The sequence below is a fragment of the Phacochoerus africanus genome, chromosome X, assembly GCF_016906955.1.
Source record: "Phacochoerus africanus isolate WHEZ1 chromosome X, ROS_Pafr_v1, whole genome shotgun sequence".
Classification (NCBI taxonomy): domain Eukaryota; kingdom Metazoa; phylum Chordata; class Mammalia; order Artiodactyla; family Suidae; genus Phacochoerus; species Phacochoerus africanus.
This window is the reverse complement of record NC_062560.1, coordinates 16,577,686-16,594,451: the sequence shown is the minus strand read 5'-3', so window position 1 is coordinate 16,594,451 and position 16,766 is coordinate 16,577,686. Positions and strand designations below refer to the sequence as shown.

The following is a 16,766-nucleotide window of genomic DNA, read 5'->3' as shown; positions in this document are numbered from 1 at the left end:
TTTTCTACCGCACCTGTGGCCCATGGAAGTTCCCAGGCCAGAGATCAAACCTGCGCCACCGCAGAGGCAACACTGGATCCTCTGCCCGTTGCACCACAGTGGGAACTCCCTGAAATGGACCCTTTCAGTGGTGATTTATGCAGGAACTAAACAAACAGTGGTTCTGAACCCCTGTTCCTAAATCGATTTGAGTCCTGAAGATCAGCCAAGGGTGTCAGTGCTTTTCCGGCAGAAGAGTTTGCACTGGGAGGCCCAGAATTGGGCTCTGAGCCCTTGGGCTGCTTTTGCCATTCTGGTTTCCAGCAGCGGGGCTCGAGTTGCTTGGAGGCTGCAAGTCGGCCTGCCCCCAGCACTCACTGTGTGCAGAGCCGGCCAGGGGAGTTGGAGCAGCCGCTGAGGTTATGCGGGCTGCTGTTCCCGACAAGTCGAACATGTCTTGTGGCTCAGATCCAATAGAAGTTTATTTCTCACTCTCATGAAGCCCTTCGTGGATGTTCCCAGTGGCAGGCGGCCCCTCCAAGCCATGGTTCAGGTGTGCAGATTCCGTCTTGTCACTTTGCTGTCGCCATCAGGTGGCTTCCAAGAGGTCCCTGTGCATCATACTGAGGGAGGAGAAAGAGGCTGGAGCATCGTGCATGGAAGGTTCGTAGGAGCCAGGCCCGGAAGTGCTGTACATCATTTCCACCACCTTCTCTTGGCTAGAACTCGGGCACGTGGCCACACCAAACTGCAAGGGAGGCTGGGAAATGTAGTCCAAGCAGATGAAGACATGGGTATGGTGAAGAGCTAGTCAGTCTGCCATCAATGACATGTGCTGCTGGGAACGATGGGAGTGAAGCCCTGCCTGAGATCCCATGAGGTATAGGAAGAGCGAGTTGTCCTTCAGGGGCTGGTAGTGGCTGTGGGGCAGTGGTGGAACGGAGAGCTCAGGGCGAGGCCTTCTGCAGGGGCAGAAGCGGGCCAAGGAGTTCTAGGCTCTGGCCTGAGGCAAGAAGACACCTGCCCCTTCCCCACGGCCACCTGCCCCCACACATGGTGCCAGGAGCCTTTGCCCGCCGCCCTGCCTCCGACTTGCCCCAGGCCTGCCCTCCCTGCAGTCAGTGCTATTCCGTGTTCTTGGAAAGCTCTGCCCCTTCCTCCCTGGGGATTCGCAGCTCACTTCCTAGGAAAAAACCCACCACAAACCAATTCAAACCAAGGTGGGACCAATCTGCTGGGATTGCTGAGACACTGAGATGAGAAAATGAATGTGAAACACCTAGCAGGGTGCCTGGTGCGTAATATGTAATTGCTTAGTAAAGCGCTTATTGGTCTCATCTTGTGTGTGTGAGAGAGAGAGAGAGAGAAGGAGGAGGGGAGTTCGCTTTGTGGCTCAGTGGTAATGAATCTGACTAGTATCCATGAGGACGCGGGTTTGATCCCTGGCCTCGCTCAGTGGGTTAAGGATCCGGCGTTGCCGTGAGCTGCGGTATCGGTTGCAGACACAGCTCGGATCCCGCATTGCTGTGGCTCTGGCGAAGGCCGGCGGCTACAGCTCTGATGCGACCTCTAGCCTGGGAATCTCCATATGCTGCGGGAGCGACCCTAAAAAGCAAAAAAAAAAAAAAAAAAAGGAGCTGCTAGCAAAGTCCCGCAAATGACTCTTCTTCTCTCCCAGCCCAGTGATGGTAGGCTGAATCATGGCCTCTGGTTCATCAGGGCCTGTGAAAACATCAGAATTGGGTTGGTTGAGTTGGCAGACCCTGAATCCAAGGTTCATTGCTGGAGGACACCATTCCACCCCCTTTGGAAGAGCCACGCGACCCTCTAATGCTCACGGCGCCCAGCTGGCCAGGCCCCAACCTTCCCTCTCTGCCTTTCCTGCCGCTGCCCGACACCCCCGCACCCAGCGCCCCACCTCCTCCGCTGAAATCCTGCCCGTGCGGCCAAGCGCAGTTCCTGTGTCCCTGCTGGGAACAAAGGGGTGATGCATGGAACTCAAAGATGGCACAGGTGAGGACAAAGGGCAGTTCTCCTGGGTCCTGGTTTGGGGACCACCTCGAGCATTAGAGGGGCAACAGGTAGACTCATTCCTGCTTGTCCGCCATGGGTGTGGGCCTGTGTGTGTGCAAACACACACATTCCAGAACTCTTTTCCGAAAGAAAATAGGAAGCAACACCTATCATTTTCCTCACCAACTAGCCCGGTGTTACACAGTGGCTTTTCCTCCCCTCACACCACCCTTGCGTTGTTTGTGCTGCATTAGCTGCAAGCACGATACTTGCCTTAAGATAAATATGGGGAATTTATAGAACTCCAGAAGACTCACCACCCTGCAGGTGCCACAGGGTGCCTAGTTGGGCTCTCGAGCGAACTTGCCTCCAGGCAGAGGGGTGCTGCTGACAAAACACAGTTCCTGCAAGAAGGCTCCGTGTTGAAAAGAGGCGCGCTCTGGGCCCGGCTCTTCCTGCCTTGTCTGCGTCCTCCTTGGGTTGAGGTTATTAGGATCTGAGGCGGTGTGTGCTGATAAAGCGAAGTGGCATTTGTTTCTTTGTTGGGTGTTTTGGTCCCTGAGGGGAAACACACGATCACCCAAAGAGAAACCCCCTCTGTGACTCATGCAAAGAGCATCTTGCATTCCCGTCTGCACAAATACGATTACGAGAACTTTCTCAAGGGCCCGCATTACATTTCAGCAAAGGAACACGCTAGCCGAGCTGACCATCTCTGGACCATTTTGCTTTGGCAAAGAGAGCCGTCTCTGGCCTCGTCGTGGGCCTGGCTCTTTCCGCGGTCTCAAGGCACCCTTCTTGTGGGCAGATTCCTCTACGGCTTAGACACTGCTATCGTAACGGAGTGCCGTCTTCACAGGGGTCGTAGAAGGTGCCACCAGCGGGGGAGACACCTGGTCATGGTGGCCTGAACTGGTGACATTTGGGTCGTCAAATAAGAAGCACTAGAACTTTCCAGGGCATGTCTGGTGTAGCAGAGTGGCCTTTATATTCCAGAGGCAGCTCACTGAAAGTCCCGTGATCATCCCTCAGGCTTTTTTTTTTCTTGGTCTCAGGAGCACACTAGGCCCACGTGCCGGGCTGGCTGGAGGTGGCAAGGTGTTGATACATCGTCTAGGAGCAGCCCTTGACCTCTGAGGCGTGGGGGTTGGTGAATAAACGCCCCACCTGCCAGGCACGTGTTCTCCGATGTCTCCCCGCACTCCCCGGTGGAGCGAAGCCCCAGTGGCCGCAGTGCTAACGTGGTACCTGGGCTTCCTTCCTTTCCAAGCCTCGCCACTTAACTTCTCTGCTGGTCTTTTCTAGATCTTCGCCCAAAGAAACTTCTTTCAGTCAGATCAGTCTGTGGAGCAGCCCAAACGAAGAGAAGGTGCCAGGTGGGCTCTTCGGACCCCTGCATTTCTTTGTATAGCACTTTATCACTGACTGAATTAAGCTGATTGTGCCAAGAAAGGCAACATAATTCTTGAACCTTTCATCGTAGACCTCAGTGAGAATGAGTTGATCAGCTTCATGCCGGAAGCCCCAGTTTTGGTAGAGGAACCCCAATTCTGACCACCCAGGGAGGGGTGAGAGGGAGGTCAAAAGGAAGAGCGGGCACCACCAGAAGATAAATCTATGTTGTTTTCCAGGAGTGACAGCTCAAGGCACAAGTGAATGTGCTTGGTTGTTTTAAAAGCCTGGGAAAAGCTTTCCCCAAACTCGGATCACCCCTCACCTTCCTCACGCACCTGCAGTGCTGGTGAACAATTTCCTGTTTTCCCCACCGCCTCATTCTCCCGTGAAGTTCCTGTCCCGCTCGCCCCACCGCCGCCGCCGCCGCCACCACGCAGCACAGCAACCAAGCTGTTGTAACTCAACAGCGTCCCCTGGTGGCCAGCTGAATAACGCTCATCCAGTATTTTTCCCGCAGCTCTTCCTGAGCTTCCCTTTTATCTCTTCCAGCTGAACAAGCTCTTTCTCATTTGGATCCACACACACTTTTTAATCTCTCCACCCCCACCTTCTTTCCTTCAACTCTCACCCAGTTATCTCAGAAAATTCCTTGGCTTTCTCTCTCCCTCTTGCCCTTACGCTCTTCCTCTCCTCTTCCACCGCTCCCTTGGTGCTGTCGCTCTTGCGAGAAAATGCCCCTCGTCCTGCAGCTACGCCGGGAGAGGAGACTTAGGCGCTTGGGTCAAAGCAAAAGGAAACTGTAGGATTTGAAGTGAAATTATGCGTCCTAGCCAATCGGTGATAACTTTGGAACTTTGCAGATGTACGCGAGTCCATAGTCAAGAAGCAAAAGGCTCCGGCCCCCTCGTCTTTCTTCCCCAGCCTCTCAGCCTAAATGAGAACTACGATTTTGTATTTATTGAGCTGTTTTCCCATTGTCTCTCATTTCCAGCAGGGCAGCAGTGTTGGTTGTTTTGTATTTTCACTGCAAATGTTCACTATTTCAGCTATGTTGGGATTAGGAAACCTCACCATCAGATGCAACATTAATTCTAAGAAAAATGCATTCCCAGTTCCTAGCAGCTGATTGAAAGGGAACGTTTGAGCAAACAGGGTTTTACCTTGGAAACTGAATGGACGAACCCTTCGGGGCATCTGTAATGCCACTTAAGGTGCTGAGAGGAGATGCAGGCGAGGAGGGATCTGACCGTGAGGGTAGACGCTGGTGACAAGATGCAAACAGGGACAATAATGACGTGCCGATGGCTGTGATCAGGAGAATGATGATGATGAGGCTGAAGACGGTGGCGGTGGGGATGACGGCGATGACGTTAGCCGTATTTTATCGAGCACTTTCTACAGGCCCAGCACTGGGCCAAGGTCTTTCCATGGATCCCCTCCGTTCATCCTGACGACCACCCCAGGTCTTCCTCCCGCCCCGCCCTGGGGTCTTTTTTCTTCTCCGTTTTGCACGGAGGGAAACTGAGCCTGAGCACTCACTTGCCCAAGGTCCCCGGGCTAGCAAAGTTCGGCAGAGCCGAAAGCTGAGCTTCGGCCTGTGGGAGTTAAAAGCTTGGCCTTCTGGCCAGTCTGTGGGCCTGGGGGGCTGGGGGGAGGGCGGGCAGTGCCCCAGGGTGAGACTGGCACTATTTCTGTGCTGAGCGTGGCGAGGGGCTCAGGAGCATCAGGAGAAAGGGCAACTCTGAACGCCAAGCCTTTGCACTTCACAGCTCTGCACCCCTTCCTCTGTGACCCCTCGGAGGGTCTATTTCTGGCACACTAGGCTCTGGAAAATGTCCTGCTAATGACACAGGATTATAAACAGTCCTTTTCCCAGAACAAAAATTTAACCTTTGTATCTCGATCCAACTAGAAGTCTCTTTCTCTTGCAGGGGCAGGTTGCCCTGTCTTTGTCCCTTATTCGAGAGGTGTCTTTATTGCCAGAAGCAGGTCCCCAAACCATAGCTTTGTAGGTGACAGACTCTGACCTGAGATCTTGGATGTGACCTGCGCCCCTGCCCAGCATGGCCACTCCAGCCCCTGAGGCTGTCCGGGGTTCTCTGAGTCCAGCGGGGGGCTGTGGGGCCTTGGCCGAAGGCAGGGACTCAGTGACTGTCACCGCCCACTGTCCAGGTGAGTGTCCCCCCTGCCACCAACAGCACTTCTTTCTGATTTCCTCCGGTAATTCTGGGGGGAGCATCTCCCTTCCGCCGGGGCTCAGCACCCCTTGGGGGGGCGTCCCTCCTCTTCGTGTCGGGGCAGCCCTCCCTGGCAAATCAGCCTTTCTTCTCTACCTTAGAGACGCCCGCCCACTGACAGCTCTTTGCGCCGCCGTCTAGGGGCTGTCGCTCTTCTAGAGCCTGACGCCTTCACCTCTGCACGAACGGAGGCCCTCGAAGGAGCCCTGTCAGAAGCAGGTCACCCGGAGAGGGTCACTGGGTTAATCCTTAGGGAGGTGAGCTGCGGGGGAGGCCACGAGCCTGCGGAGGAAACAGCCCCAGGGCAGAGCAATGGGAGCGGCCCGCCTGGCACACAGTAGGTGCTCCCGTAGTTTCTGATCGAGTAAATACACCAGCGGGCATGACCCTGGTTCCCTGTGCTGCGGCCCGGGGTCAGCCAGACCGAATGGGGAGGCTGAAAGGAGATCGGAACTGCGAAGACATCTGTCACGCTCCTCTTGGGCCAGAAAGGAGCCAGGGCGCTCCCACAGTGCCCGCTCGGGCCACACTCCCGGGTCCCTCTCGCGCCCTGGTGGGAGCCCGCCGAGGCCACTGATAGAAAACTGGGCGCGTGCGCGCCCGGCTCTGGCCGTGAGGTCATCCCCGTAGGCAGATGTGCCCGGCTTTCATATTTCTCTTTCCAAGCAGTTGTTCACCTAGCAGGGCCCAGCCCTCCCTCGAGAGACCACAGAGCCGATGCGCTGGCGCGCAGTGGGTTTTTGGCCAGGGCCATGAGGTCTTCACCCCGGAGACACCGCCCTGCCCCGAGCACTGGGGTCCCAGGAGAGGCAGGCGGTGCTCTTACTGAGCCGGCGAGGTCGGCTTAGCTTCTCCCCTGCTTTCGGCCTGTGTGTCTCCCCTGGCCACCTCCTCTGTCCAGCCTCCCCCTCCTCAGCCTGCTGGTCGGCCCCTCCACGCTGCTCCCTGCACCCATGCTGCGGCCTTGGACTTGGGAGGATGGGGCGTCGAGTCCTCTCAGAGGTCACAGGAGTGGCCCAGAAAGACACCCCTACCCCCCGTTCTGCCCTTCCCCTGCCCCTTCGAGCACGTGGCTGCTTCTGTCTGATTCTCTTGAAGCCCACCTCTTCCGGCCTCAGGGCCTGCAGCCGTTCCTGGAAGGCTCCATCAGCTGCTTCCCGGCGGGCAGCCTGAGTTAACTTTGCAACCCACAGGAGAACAGGGCCGTACCCCCACTTTACAGAAGGGAAAACTGAGTCCCAGGGACATCGCATGACTTTATCACAAAGAGCTCGTGTGTGTGTGTGTGTGTGTGTGTGTGTGTGTGTGTGTGTGTGTGTTTGGGGGGGTGTAATCCCATCCTTTCCTTCTGTATCATTTGCTTGTCTGTGAGGTATCACGGTTTCAAGTGTTTATTTCATCGTTTTTATCCAGCAACTCACCCATCCAAGTCTATTTGGTAGTTCGATGGTTGAATCAGACCATCGCACATAACTGTCGTGTTCAGTGCTGGTTACGGGATAGAGGCGTACGTAGCCAGGGACCCCTTAGATGTGAGATGTGACCCCAAAGCAATGGATGTGGGCGTGTGCTTTCGCAGGAGCTCCCGTCTGAGAGCCTGGCAGGCTCCAGCCTCTGAGCCTCAGTCACCCTCTGAACCTCAGCCTCCTGCTCTGCCAGATGGAAGGGCTGGCCTGGGAAGGGACTCCCAGACTCGTTCAGGCAGGGGAACCTTGAAAGCCTTGCTGGCCTTTGGGGACTCTGTCTCTCCTGCTGAGTCACAACTTTTTCATGCTTGCACTCCTATCAAAAAAAAATTTTTTTTGAGCACCCTCTCAACACATACACATTGTTAAATTATATATGTCTTCCTGTATGTATTTATTCCATACACTATAAAACAGAAAAATGGGCATAAAAAGGATGCGATGGCAAAGCGAACATCAGTGAGTTTTATGACGACCTCACCCTGCTCCCCCGGAAGACCTTGGAGAACCCTGGTGTCAGTGGCCAGTTTATGACGCTCGCTGCTCCCTCTGCCTCCTGGGCCCACGTCTCCCATTTTTCATCACTGTCACATCACATCCGAGCTAAGATTTGCCCTCCGTCCTGTCTGACAGCACGCCCCACAGCCACGGCCCATCTTCTCAAAGGTGAGGCCAGTCATAAAGTGCACGGCCACCACTGACTTATTTATTTTACTTTATTTATTCTCTTTCTAGGGCTGCACCCGCGGCATGTGGAGGTGCCCAAGCTAGGGGTGGAATCGGAGCTACAGCCGCCAGCCTACGCCACAGCCACAACAATGCCAGATCTGAGCCACATCTGAGACCTACACCACAGCTGACGGCAACGCCGGATCCTTAACCCACAGAGCGAGGCCAGGGAGTGAACCCGCATCCTCAAGGATGCTAGTCAGGTTCTTAACCTGCTGAGCCACAACGGGAACTCCTGTGTTTTGCTAAGTGCCGTGTCGGGGAAATCTTGTCTAATGCTGACCTGGGTAGTTGCGGTCCTCTTGGAGCGCCGTGTCCATCTCTGCCTGCACGAGGCCATCGGCAGTAAGCCGAGTGACTGTTTTGTGTATTCGCCACATTTTCACCAATTTGGGAATACATTTGCGTGGTAATTAGGTTCACAGGTTCTGTAGAAGGGCCTTGTGCTGTTTAAAGTGCAAAATTCAATCACTGGGGCAAGTAATTGACAATTATCACACCCTATAGGGAGCACAGAACCATTTTTTACCCATTTGGAATTATTTCCTAGCTATTCAGTGCATATTAAGTCCTGGATGGTAGAACCATAGCCACGTATTAAAAGATGAAAATTATGCTTTGCTCACTTAACTTATAGGAAGCGGTAGTGTTTTTTATACAGAATTGGGTCGATCATTGAGGAGGTAATTTAGTGCTAGGTCTATTTAGTGCTAGGTCTATTTTTAGAGCAGGAAATAGAAAAGGCTGCCCCTGGAAGGGGCAGGACGCTTAGGTCAGCCTTACAATAAGGAGAGACACCTCGTTTTCGCCCCAGGGCCGGGGGACCTGGGAAGATACTGGAAAGGCCAGGGCAGAAGTTGAGGGAATTCGGGGTTCGATGGGTTTAGTCTTTTCTGTGAAGTAAGAAGCAAGATCGGCCGCTACGAAGAAGGTGGCTGGCTGACCAGGTGCCTTGTTCTTTGGTGTTTGGATCAAGGCCATTCTGGCTGCACAGTAGAGTCACCTAGGAAATGTTTTAAAACCCCTATGCCCCAGCTGCACCCCAGAGCAGCTGAGTCAGAATCTGGGTTGGAGGACCCAGGCATCAGTATATCTTAAAACTCGCAAGAGTTTCTAACGTGCAGCCAAGTTCGAGAACCAGGACTTAGCCAGCACTTGTCAGCTTGGACCGTGCATACAGATCAGCCAGGTTCTGAGTCAGGGGCAGGGCCTGAGACTCTGCATTTCTAGAAGCTCCCAGATGCTGCTGCTGCTGCTGCTCCAAGGACATGGACATATGAGCAGCAAGGACATGGGTGATTCGATTCTGACCTGAAAACTTGATGGCTGCTTCCGGGCTCCATGCAAAAAAGCAAAGCTGTCGATATTTTACTGTCAGAAAACACATAGTAGCAGGGTGTAGTTTTGGAAAATGAATGTCTTAGAGGAAGGAATTTATCTCGATTTTAAAAAAACTAGATAAAAAAACTAGATGAGGGAGTTCCCGTCGTGGCATAGCGATTAACGAATCCGACTAGGAACCATGAGGTTGCGGGTTCGGTCCCTGGACTTGCTCAGTGGGTTAAGGATCCGGCGTTGCCGTGAGCTGTGGTGTAGGTCGCAGACGCAGCTGGGATCCCGAGTTGCTGTGGCTGTGGTGTAGGCCGGCGGCTACAGCTCCGATTCGACCCCTAACCTGGGAACCTCCATATGCTGCGGGTGTGGCCCTAGAAAAGGCAAAAAGACAAATAATAATAATAATAATAATAAATAAATTAAAAAACTAGATGAGGCTGACTTCGAGGGAGGAGAGCAGGTCACATCTGCAGGCTGTTGGGGCTGAATGGGATGTCCCCAGGATCGGGGCCAGGGGGCTCCAGAGCTGCCCACCGGGCAGCATCCCAGTCTTGGAGCTGGAATCTGCCCAGGGCAGTCCGCGTCACCCAGACCACGGCCCCTGAGGCTGACCCCCTTTCCCTTGTGCCGGTGACCTCATTCCAGTGTCCCGGGCTCCTCACAGGGCTCCTTAGCAGGCAGTGGCTCCCGGCTTGAGTTGCTGTGAGGTCACCCCTGTCCCCGATACCCGGAGCCCCGTCTTCTAGCGTGTCCTCAGAGGTGTCTGGCGCTGCAGACCAGAGGCCTGTGGTTGTCCTAATGGTTGTTTCTGTGGTGAAAATGCTCTCAGTTCACAAGATGGAATCAAGCCCCTCTCTAGAAGGTGATGGGGGCCTCTGAGAGGGGCTCCTGCCATGCCCCAGGGCTTTTGTCCCAAGTCCGCGGCCAGAGGGGGTTCACAGCCACATCCTGAGCTTCCTTCAGTTGGAGCTGGCGCAGGCTCCTCAGGGTCCCCAAGAGATCATTTAGGATGTAGCCGAGGGCACTGGGTTATTTGTGAGAGAGAGAGGAACTCGGTGTTAACTGCCTCCAGCAAGGAAATAAATGCATCCTTCGATCTAGAGAAGAGTTTAAATCATCTGAGTGGTCAAGTGTTTTCACTTTTGAACTCAAGCCCCAAATGCCTCCTCGTTGTGAAAATGTCAGTCCGTACACGGAGTGCTTTGTGCAGGGCTCTGGAAGCAGAGGCCTGGGAGGCGGGCCCGGCTTCCGGGGGGCACCCAGTGGGTGCCCCTGTGGGGTGGGTCACTGACGGACAGCCCGGGAGGGAGTTGGGCGCCAGGTTGGCTTCTTCGCTAACGTGACTCCTTTTAAGGGAAACGGCGCGCGCACACGCTGCTTCGCTTTGCTTTCCTTTTTCTGGGTGTGTCGGAGAAGCCCAGGGATCCGGGACGAAGTCACTCACAGGTCTCCCGAGAGTCAGACAAGCAGTGCAGGTCACAGTTCTGCGACCCGCCCAGGTCTCCGAGCCCACCTCCTGCCGCAGACAGCCCCCCACCTCCTCTCTCTGGGGTCGCAGAGGCTGCACTGGGCGGGCCCTCAGCCCCCAGCCCTTCGGCCCCAGCAACTGGCCAAGGATCCAAAGAGCACCAGTCTCCAGCAAGCTGCAGGCGCAGGTTGCCCCCGCCCCTGGGTTCTGAGCCCACCCTGTGCCCCCAGGGTCATGGGTGCAGGCAGAATGGACGGCTGACCTCTTTTAAATCCACGGGCAAACAAGAGGTTGAAACACCCACACAGAAGGTTCACAGCGACATCTGAAGAAACGGCCCCCTCTGCTTGAGCATTAGTTGGTCGCTCCCGGGACACTCCTTGATCTGAAGAGGCCCCCTGCGCGCACCTCCCCCGCGTCCTTCACTAGGAGACAGGCCTCCATCTTCTCTCCGGTCATTATCTGGCTTCCGAGGGGACGGAAACTCGCTCTCTGAACACTCCCTTGCTGAGCTGCTTGTTCTCCTCAGGGCATCACTGCGGCTTCCAGCATTGGCGCCTGCAGCGGGGACACCCGCTCAGGCCCCCCAGCTGCTGACCCAGAGTTGGGGAGGAGCAGAGAGAGGGGCAGAGCCCCCCGTGGAAGGCAAGAGGGTACAGGCCAGGTAGCCCTGGGCTCCGCAGGGCACCTGAGGCGGGGCAGGGCTTCCGAACACAGTGGGGGAACCAAGCCTCCTTTCAGCCGGCCATCGGCCTACTTGGGCTGAGTCAGCCAGTCGGTCCAAGGCTGTCATGTGGGAGGAGGCCGGAGTGAGACTTTGGCCCCAGGCCCCTGAGAGGCCATAGCTGCTCAGCCCCACCCGCATCCCAGCCTTGTCTGCATCCCAGCCTTGCCTGCATCCCAGCCTTGCCTGCATCCCAGCCTTGCCTGCATCCCAGCTGGCCCCAGCAGTTCCCAGAGGCTAGCGTTCCCAGCAGGGGGTCAGATGGCCTCCCTGGAACCCGTGGGACTGGACGTGCCCTCCCTCCCACGTGACATCTGTCTCGGGAAGGCGGGTGGGGCGGCGGGTAGCTGGTGGTAGGCTGGGTGGACGGAGGCCTCCTAGGCCTCCGCTAACAGAACCGTGGCTGCTTGAGGCTGCGCTCCCCAAGGACAGAACCTCTGGTGATCCTTCGGCTCCTCTATGGCAAGAGGGACAGAGGAAGGCTCTGGTGGAGGAAAGAGCATGAGCAGACAGTTCAGTGATCTTTTGGAAAGGACCTGGCCGCCCCTCATAAGAACTCTGCAGGCACATGTGCTCTGTACTGACAGGGAGGATGCCCGGTCGCTTCTGCCAAGAGACAAAAATGCATGGAGGGTTGTGGCCCTCCCAGCTCCCGAGAGACGAAGGAGCCCGGGGTTGACCCTGAGGTCTAATCGCAGCCTCAGTGCACCCTTGAGCAAGGTATCTATCCTTCCTGGGAGATCACTTTTCTCACCAATAAAATAAATGGGCACAATCATAGGACCCCCTCCTGTAGGGTTGTTCTGAGTGTCGAAGGAAGTAACGCGTGGAGAAAGTCCTCAGCAGAGGGCATGGCGCATGGCACATGCTCTGCAAGTTTTGGCTTCTTCCATCTGCGAGAGGAGCAGGGGCCTGTCGGAGGTCCGTTACCTTGGCTCCTCACACCCTGAGCAGGAAGGTTCTGCAGGATTAGCAGCCCTAGAACCAGGGCCGGGGAGGGAGAGGCGTGCGGTTGCACAGGAAGAGATGCAAGCGGCCACCTGAGCTGAAGGTGGGTGCCGGGGCAGGTGGCAGAGGCGTGGAGAAGTGTGCCTTCTTGCTCTTGGCAGTGGCGGGGGGCACATCTGGAAGGTATAACCCATCATGAGAAAGCAGTCTCACAGCTGGATCATCCCAGACTCCCGGGAAGCACGGAACAGTCCTCGCCCCGCTGACCTGCCTTGGAGGCTCTCCGATGCCACCTCACAGGGCTGGTCATGGGATCCTTGTCTGACGGCTGCGGTGCTTGTCCGCACGAGCCCTGCCCAAGCTTCCTTTCAGCCTTTTGTCACCTGCCCTGAGGAGTTCTGGCCACTCAGAGGGACAAGGCAGACCTTCTGCGGGAGCCCTTAGGAGCTCAGAGCCTTCGAAGGGCTGCTCCTGAGTGGCCGATAGCTCTGTCCCGCTGAGGCTGATGCCTCTTCTCTCCTGGCTTCGCTCTGAGGCCTCTGCATGCTGGCTGGTCTCTTTCCGATCAAAGATACGCTCCCCCACGTGATTAGAATCCCCATGAACACCGGAGCCTCGTCTGTGTCGCTCATGGCAGCATCTCCAGCCCTCAGCAGAGCCTTGGCGTGCTGTAGGCATTCAGCAAATTGATTGGTTGGATGAGTGGTGTGTTGGAGGCATGGCATTTTCTGGGCTGAATCGGGGAGCACTCCTCTCAGAAAAAACAGGCCCTTCAAGCTGGGGCAAGTCCCCTCCAGCTCCCCGGGGGCAGTCTTCCTCCCTACGCTGCCCTAGGGGCATCGCTGGCCAGCAGGCTGGGCCACCTCGCAGGTTCATTGCTGCAGCGCACCTTGCCCCCCACCCCGCCCCGCTTCCTCCTGCTTCGGAGAAACTCCTTCTTCTGTGTACGTGACATATTTTGATTGTCTGGAAGCATCACTGAGTGGTTCATCTGTTAAAGCTGCCCTCCCATAGTGAGGCCTCGTTTACTTACTTCTAATCCCATGGTGTGCTGGGCCGCCTCTCTTGTCCTGGAAGTCACGTTGGTAGTTTCGGGGTGAGAGGAGAAGGATGAGTTGACCACCCGATGAAATTCTAGACTCCTCAGACAGGTGAGGTCAAGCCTCGGAGTTGCCCGAGGCCCGCCCAGCAAGACTGAGGATTATTGAATTGTTATTGAGCCCCACCAGACGCCAGGGCGGCACAGATCCCCGAGTTAGACATGGTGCCTGCCTTCTCCATGGCAACAAGGCTAAATATGGACGCGTTTCCATGGAGAGCCATCTTGCAGCTGCAGCCCTGCTTCCTCCAGGAAGTACCCGCGCTGGGCTCCCTTGGCCTCTCAGGAGGCAGCCAGAGGTGCCCCAGACATCAAGAAAGCATGGCTCACCCTTGAGGATGTTTGGTTCCAACCAGCGTTCCGTTTCCCCAGCCCTGGATCCATCAGCATCCCCTCTTCTGGACACCTAGAACTTAGGAGAGGTCACGGGTCAGACAGACGAGCTCCCTGGGGCAAGTGACACTTGACTGATGAGCACTCATGGGAGTCATCCCTTCCTCACCTTGCTCCTTGGAGTGGCTCTCACTCGTACTGGAGGAAAGGGAGCTGTCATTGGTCGAAGGGTGACAGCTGTAATGACCGTTGTGTAAATACACCGCTGCTCCCCTCCTCAAGCCTCTTTTGGAAGAATTATTGCTGCTTCAAAGCGTTTTTTAAATGGTTTCCATAATTGGGATGGCCCCCTTCCAAGGTCATAGAATATTCCAGTGTGACAGGGTTCTGCTTTTTTTCTTAAAGGACACCACGTCTTGGCTGCTGCTTTGGATTTGAACCAGTCTAGTCTCCGCCTATCTTAAGGGTCCGACACAGCGCCGGGGAGCCACGCTCTGTGTTTGTGCCAGGCTGAACCTCCAAGCTGAGTGCTGGGCTTTGCGATACTCTGTTTAACCTCACTCGGCTATGTAGTCGTTACATCATCTGTGCTTATCGTTTAATCGCCTGTTAAATTGGGGCCGTCCACGCACAGCTGATCAGACGGGTGTGTTCGTGTATGTTGGGGACGATCCGTGGCGTGCACGTGTACACAGAGAGACGGGTGTGCTCCCCGGCTCCCTGAGATACCGAGAGAGCTCTTAAAGCGTGGATGTGCGTGGTCTCTGAGGGAAGATTCCGATTGTGTGTTCTGTGTTGCAGGCCGAGTGGCATCAGAGCCGAGTGATGGATGACCTGCAGTCCCAGAACCTGTCCATGGACATGACCGACTCGGCCCCCGCCTTGGCCAGCAACCGCCTGGAGAATGGCATGGCCCAGCTGATCACCACCGAGGCCTGGAACATCAACTCCACCGACCTGGTGAAGAAGGCCTTGGTGACCGTGCCGGCGCCGTCCATTCTGAACCCGCCGGCCGAGTCCCAGAGCGGCATGGCCCTGAAGGTGGCGGCCACCGTGCTGCAGCCCCTGTGCCTCGGGGAGAGCCCGGTGGTGATGCCCATTCACATGCAGGTGGAGGGCAGCTCGGCGCCCGAGCTCAACCCCAACGGCAACGCCACCTACGTCATGACCACGCAGGGCCCCGTCCAGCTGCCGGTGGTGCTGGAGCAGCACGTCTTCCAGCACCTCAACTCGCCGCTGGTCCTGCCCCAGGAGGCCCCGTGCTCCTCCGGCGCCGTCCACAGCAACCTCTTCCAGGGAGCCGAGGACCCGGAGGCGCAGCCCCAGCTCCTGGACCTGAGGATCCCCAGCCAGCCGCAGGAGCCCAGCCTGCCCTTCGAAGCCGTGCTCCAGAATCTGTTTCCCTCGCAGGGCGCTCTGGGCCCCCCACCCTGTCAGCCTCCTCCGGGATACGCCCCCGTGCCCCCCCAGCCCTTTAACGCCCCTCTGTCGCCCCTGGTTCCGCCGGCCACCCTCTTGGTGCCCTACCCCGTGATCGTGCCCTTGCCGGTGCCCGTCCCCATCCCCATCCCCATCCCCGTGCCTCAGAGTTCCGAGTCCAAGTTCAGCCCCGGTTGCCCCAAGGCGCCGTCCTCCTTCGGCCTCCAGCCCTTTAGGGGCGGCCCGCCCGCCGTGCAGAAGGAGGAACTGAAGCCCTTCGAGCTCCTGCAGCCGCGGGAGTACTTCCAGCTCAGCCGCCACACCGTCATCAAGATGGGCAGTGAGAACGAGGCCCTGGATCTCTCCATGAAGTCGGTGCCCTGGCTCAAGGCTGGCGACGTCAGTGCCCCCGCCTGCCAGGAAGACGCGGCCCTTGACCTGTCGCTGGCGACCCACCGGAGATCGGAGCCCCCGCCACCGCCGGAGACACTGTGTGACAGCAGCGGGGCGGTGGATGGCCCGGGTCACGCCGCGATGGAGACACCGCCCGGTGGTGGTGTGGAAGTGCCCTTTGCCCCCGCCACACCCCACGAGGCCGCCGCCGCCGCCGCCGCCGCCGCTGCGATGGAGAGGCACCTGGGCGGCAGTGACGCTGCCGAGCCCCCTCGCCAGCCCAGTGGCGAGGTCAAGGCTGAGAATAACATTGAGCTCGGGAGCGAGTCCCAGGCGGCCAAAGTGATTGTCTCCGTGGAAGACACTGTGCCCACCATCTTCTGTGGCAAGATCAAAGGCCTCTCGGGGGTGTCCACCAAGAACTTCTCCTTCAAGAGAGAAGACGCCATGCTCCAGGGCTACGACATCAGCAGCCAAGCGGAAGAGTCCGCGGGCAGCGCGGAGCCCCTTAGGAAACCCATCAAAAACCGGAGCATAAAGTTAAAGAAAGTGAACTCCCAGGAAATACACATGCTCCCCATCAAAAAACAACGGCTCGCCACCTTTTTTCCCAGGAAGTAAATAGTGGCTTTTTAAAATTTTTATGATTATAATATGGGGAAAGGTGCATTGGTTTTATAAAAAGGCATTTAAAACAAATTATCTTTGTTAATTATTTGGGGGAGTAGTTGGGGAGCGGGAATGTGAATTGGCTGTAGAGGCCCTGTAAGCTAGTATCATTTTCTTTTTTAATTTTTGACTTTTCACAAATGAGTAAATAAGAGCAACCTATTTTTCAAGCAGATTGCACATTTTTTGCAGCTTTAATGGAATATTGGGTGAATCAGAGGGGTAAAAAAGCTATTTTCATTGCCACCAAGTGCTTTGATGATGTAATACCTAATAAAGGGTAGGATGACTATTTCACAATAAATGTTTGTTTGCACTAATTGGTTGCAGTATCCGATCATTTCTAAAATTTGCCTTCCTTAACTGGCATGGTTTGGCCCAAACTCGCCTGTACAGCCCGGCCCATTAACCCCTGTTTGGAGACCCAAGTTCTCCAGGCACACTGGGCATACCGGGCAAAGAAGACTCGTACTGGCCTGTGGCCTCGGAAAAGGACGATTAGAAATACGGATGACCTTCCCCTTCTGGCCTCTTTCTTCATTTGGAAAAGGAGGCAAAG

At 56.2% G+C, this 16,766-nt stretch overlaps 1 protein-coding gene across 7 annotated transcripts in view; it reads left to right on the top strand.

Moving 5' to 3' along the window:
- The window catches only part of RAI2 (retinoic acid induced 2), a 378,829-nt gene extending 362,302 nt beyond the window's left edge, over positions 1–16,527 (top strand). For 5 of the 7 annotated variants that reach the window (XM_047765171.1, XM_047765173.1, XM_047765172.1 and 2 more), the window contains one exon: positions 14,528–16,527. In XM_047765171.1, coding sequence (XP_047621127.1) covers positions 14,552–16,159 — 1,608 coding nt within the window. In that variant the 5' untranslated portion in view covers positions 14,528–14,551 and the 3' untranslated portion in view covers positions 16,160–16,527. Of the gene's footprint in view, positions 1–3,297; positions 3,369–7,731; positions 7,757–14,527 lie in introns of those variants that run through there. The other 2 variants (XM_047765174.1, XM_047765175.1) reach the window with 2 other exon arrangements.
- Positions 16,528–16,766: the final 239 nt, after the last annotated feature.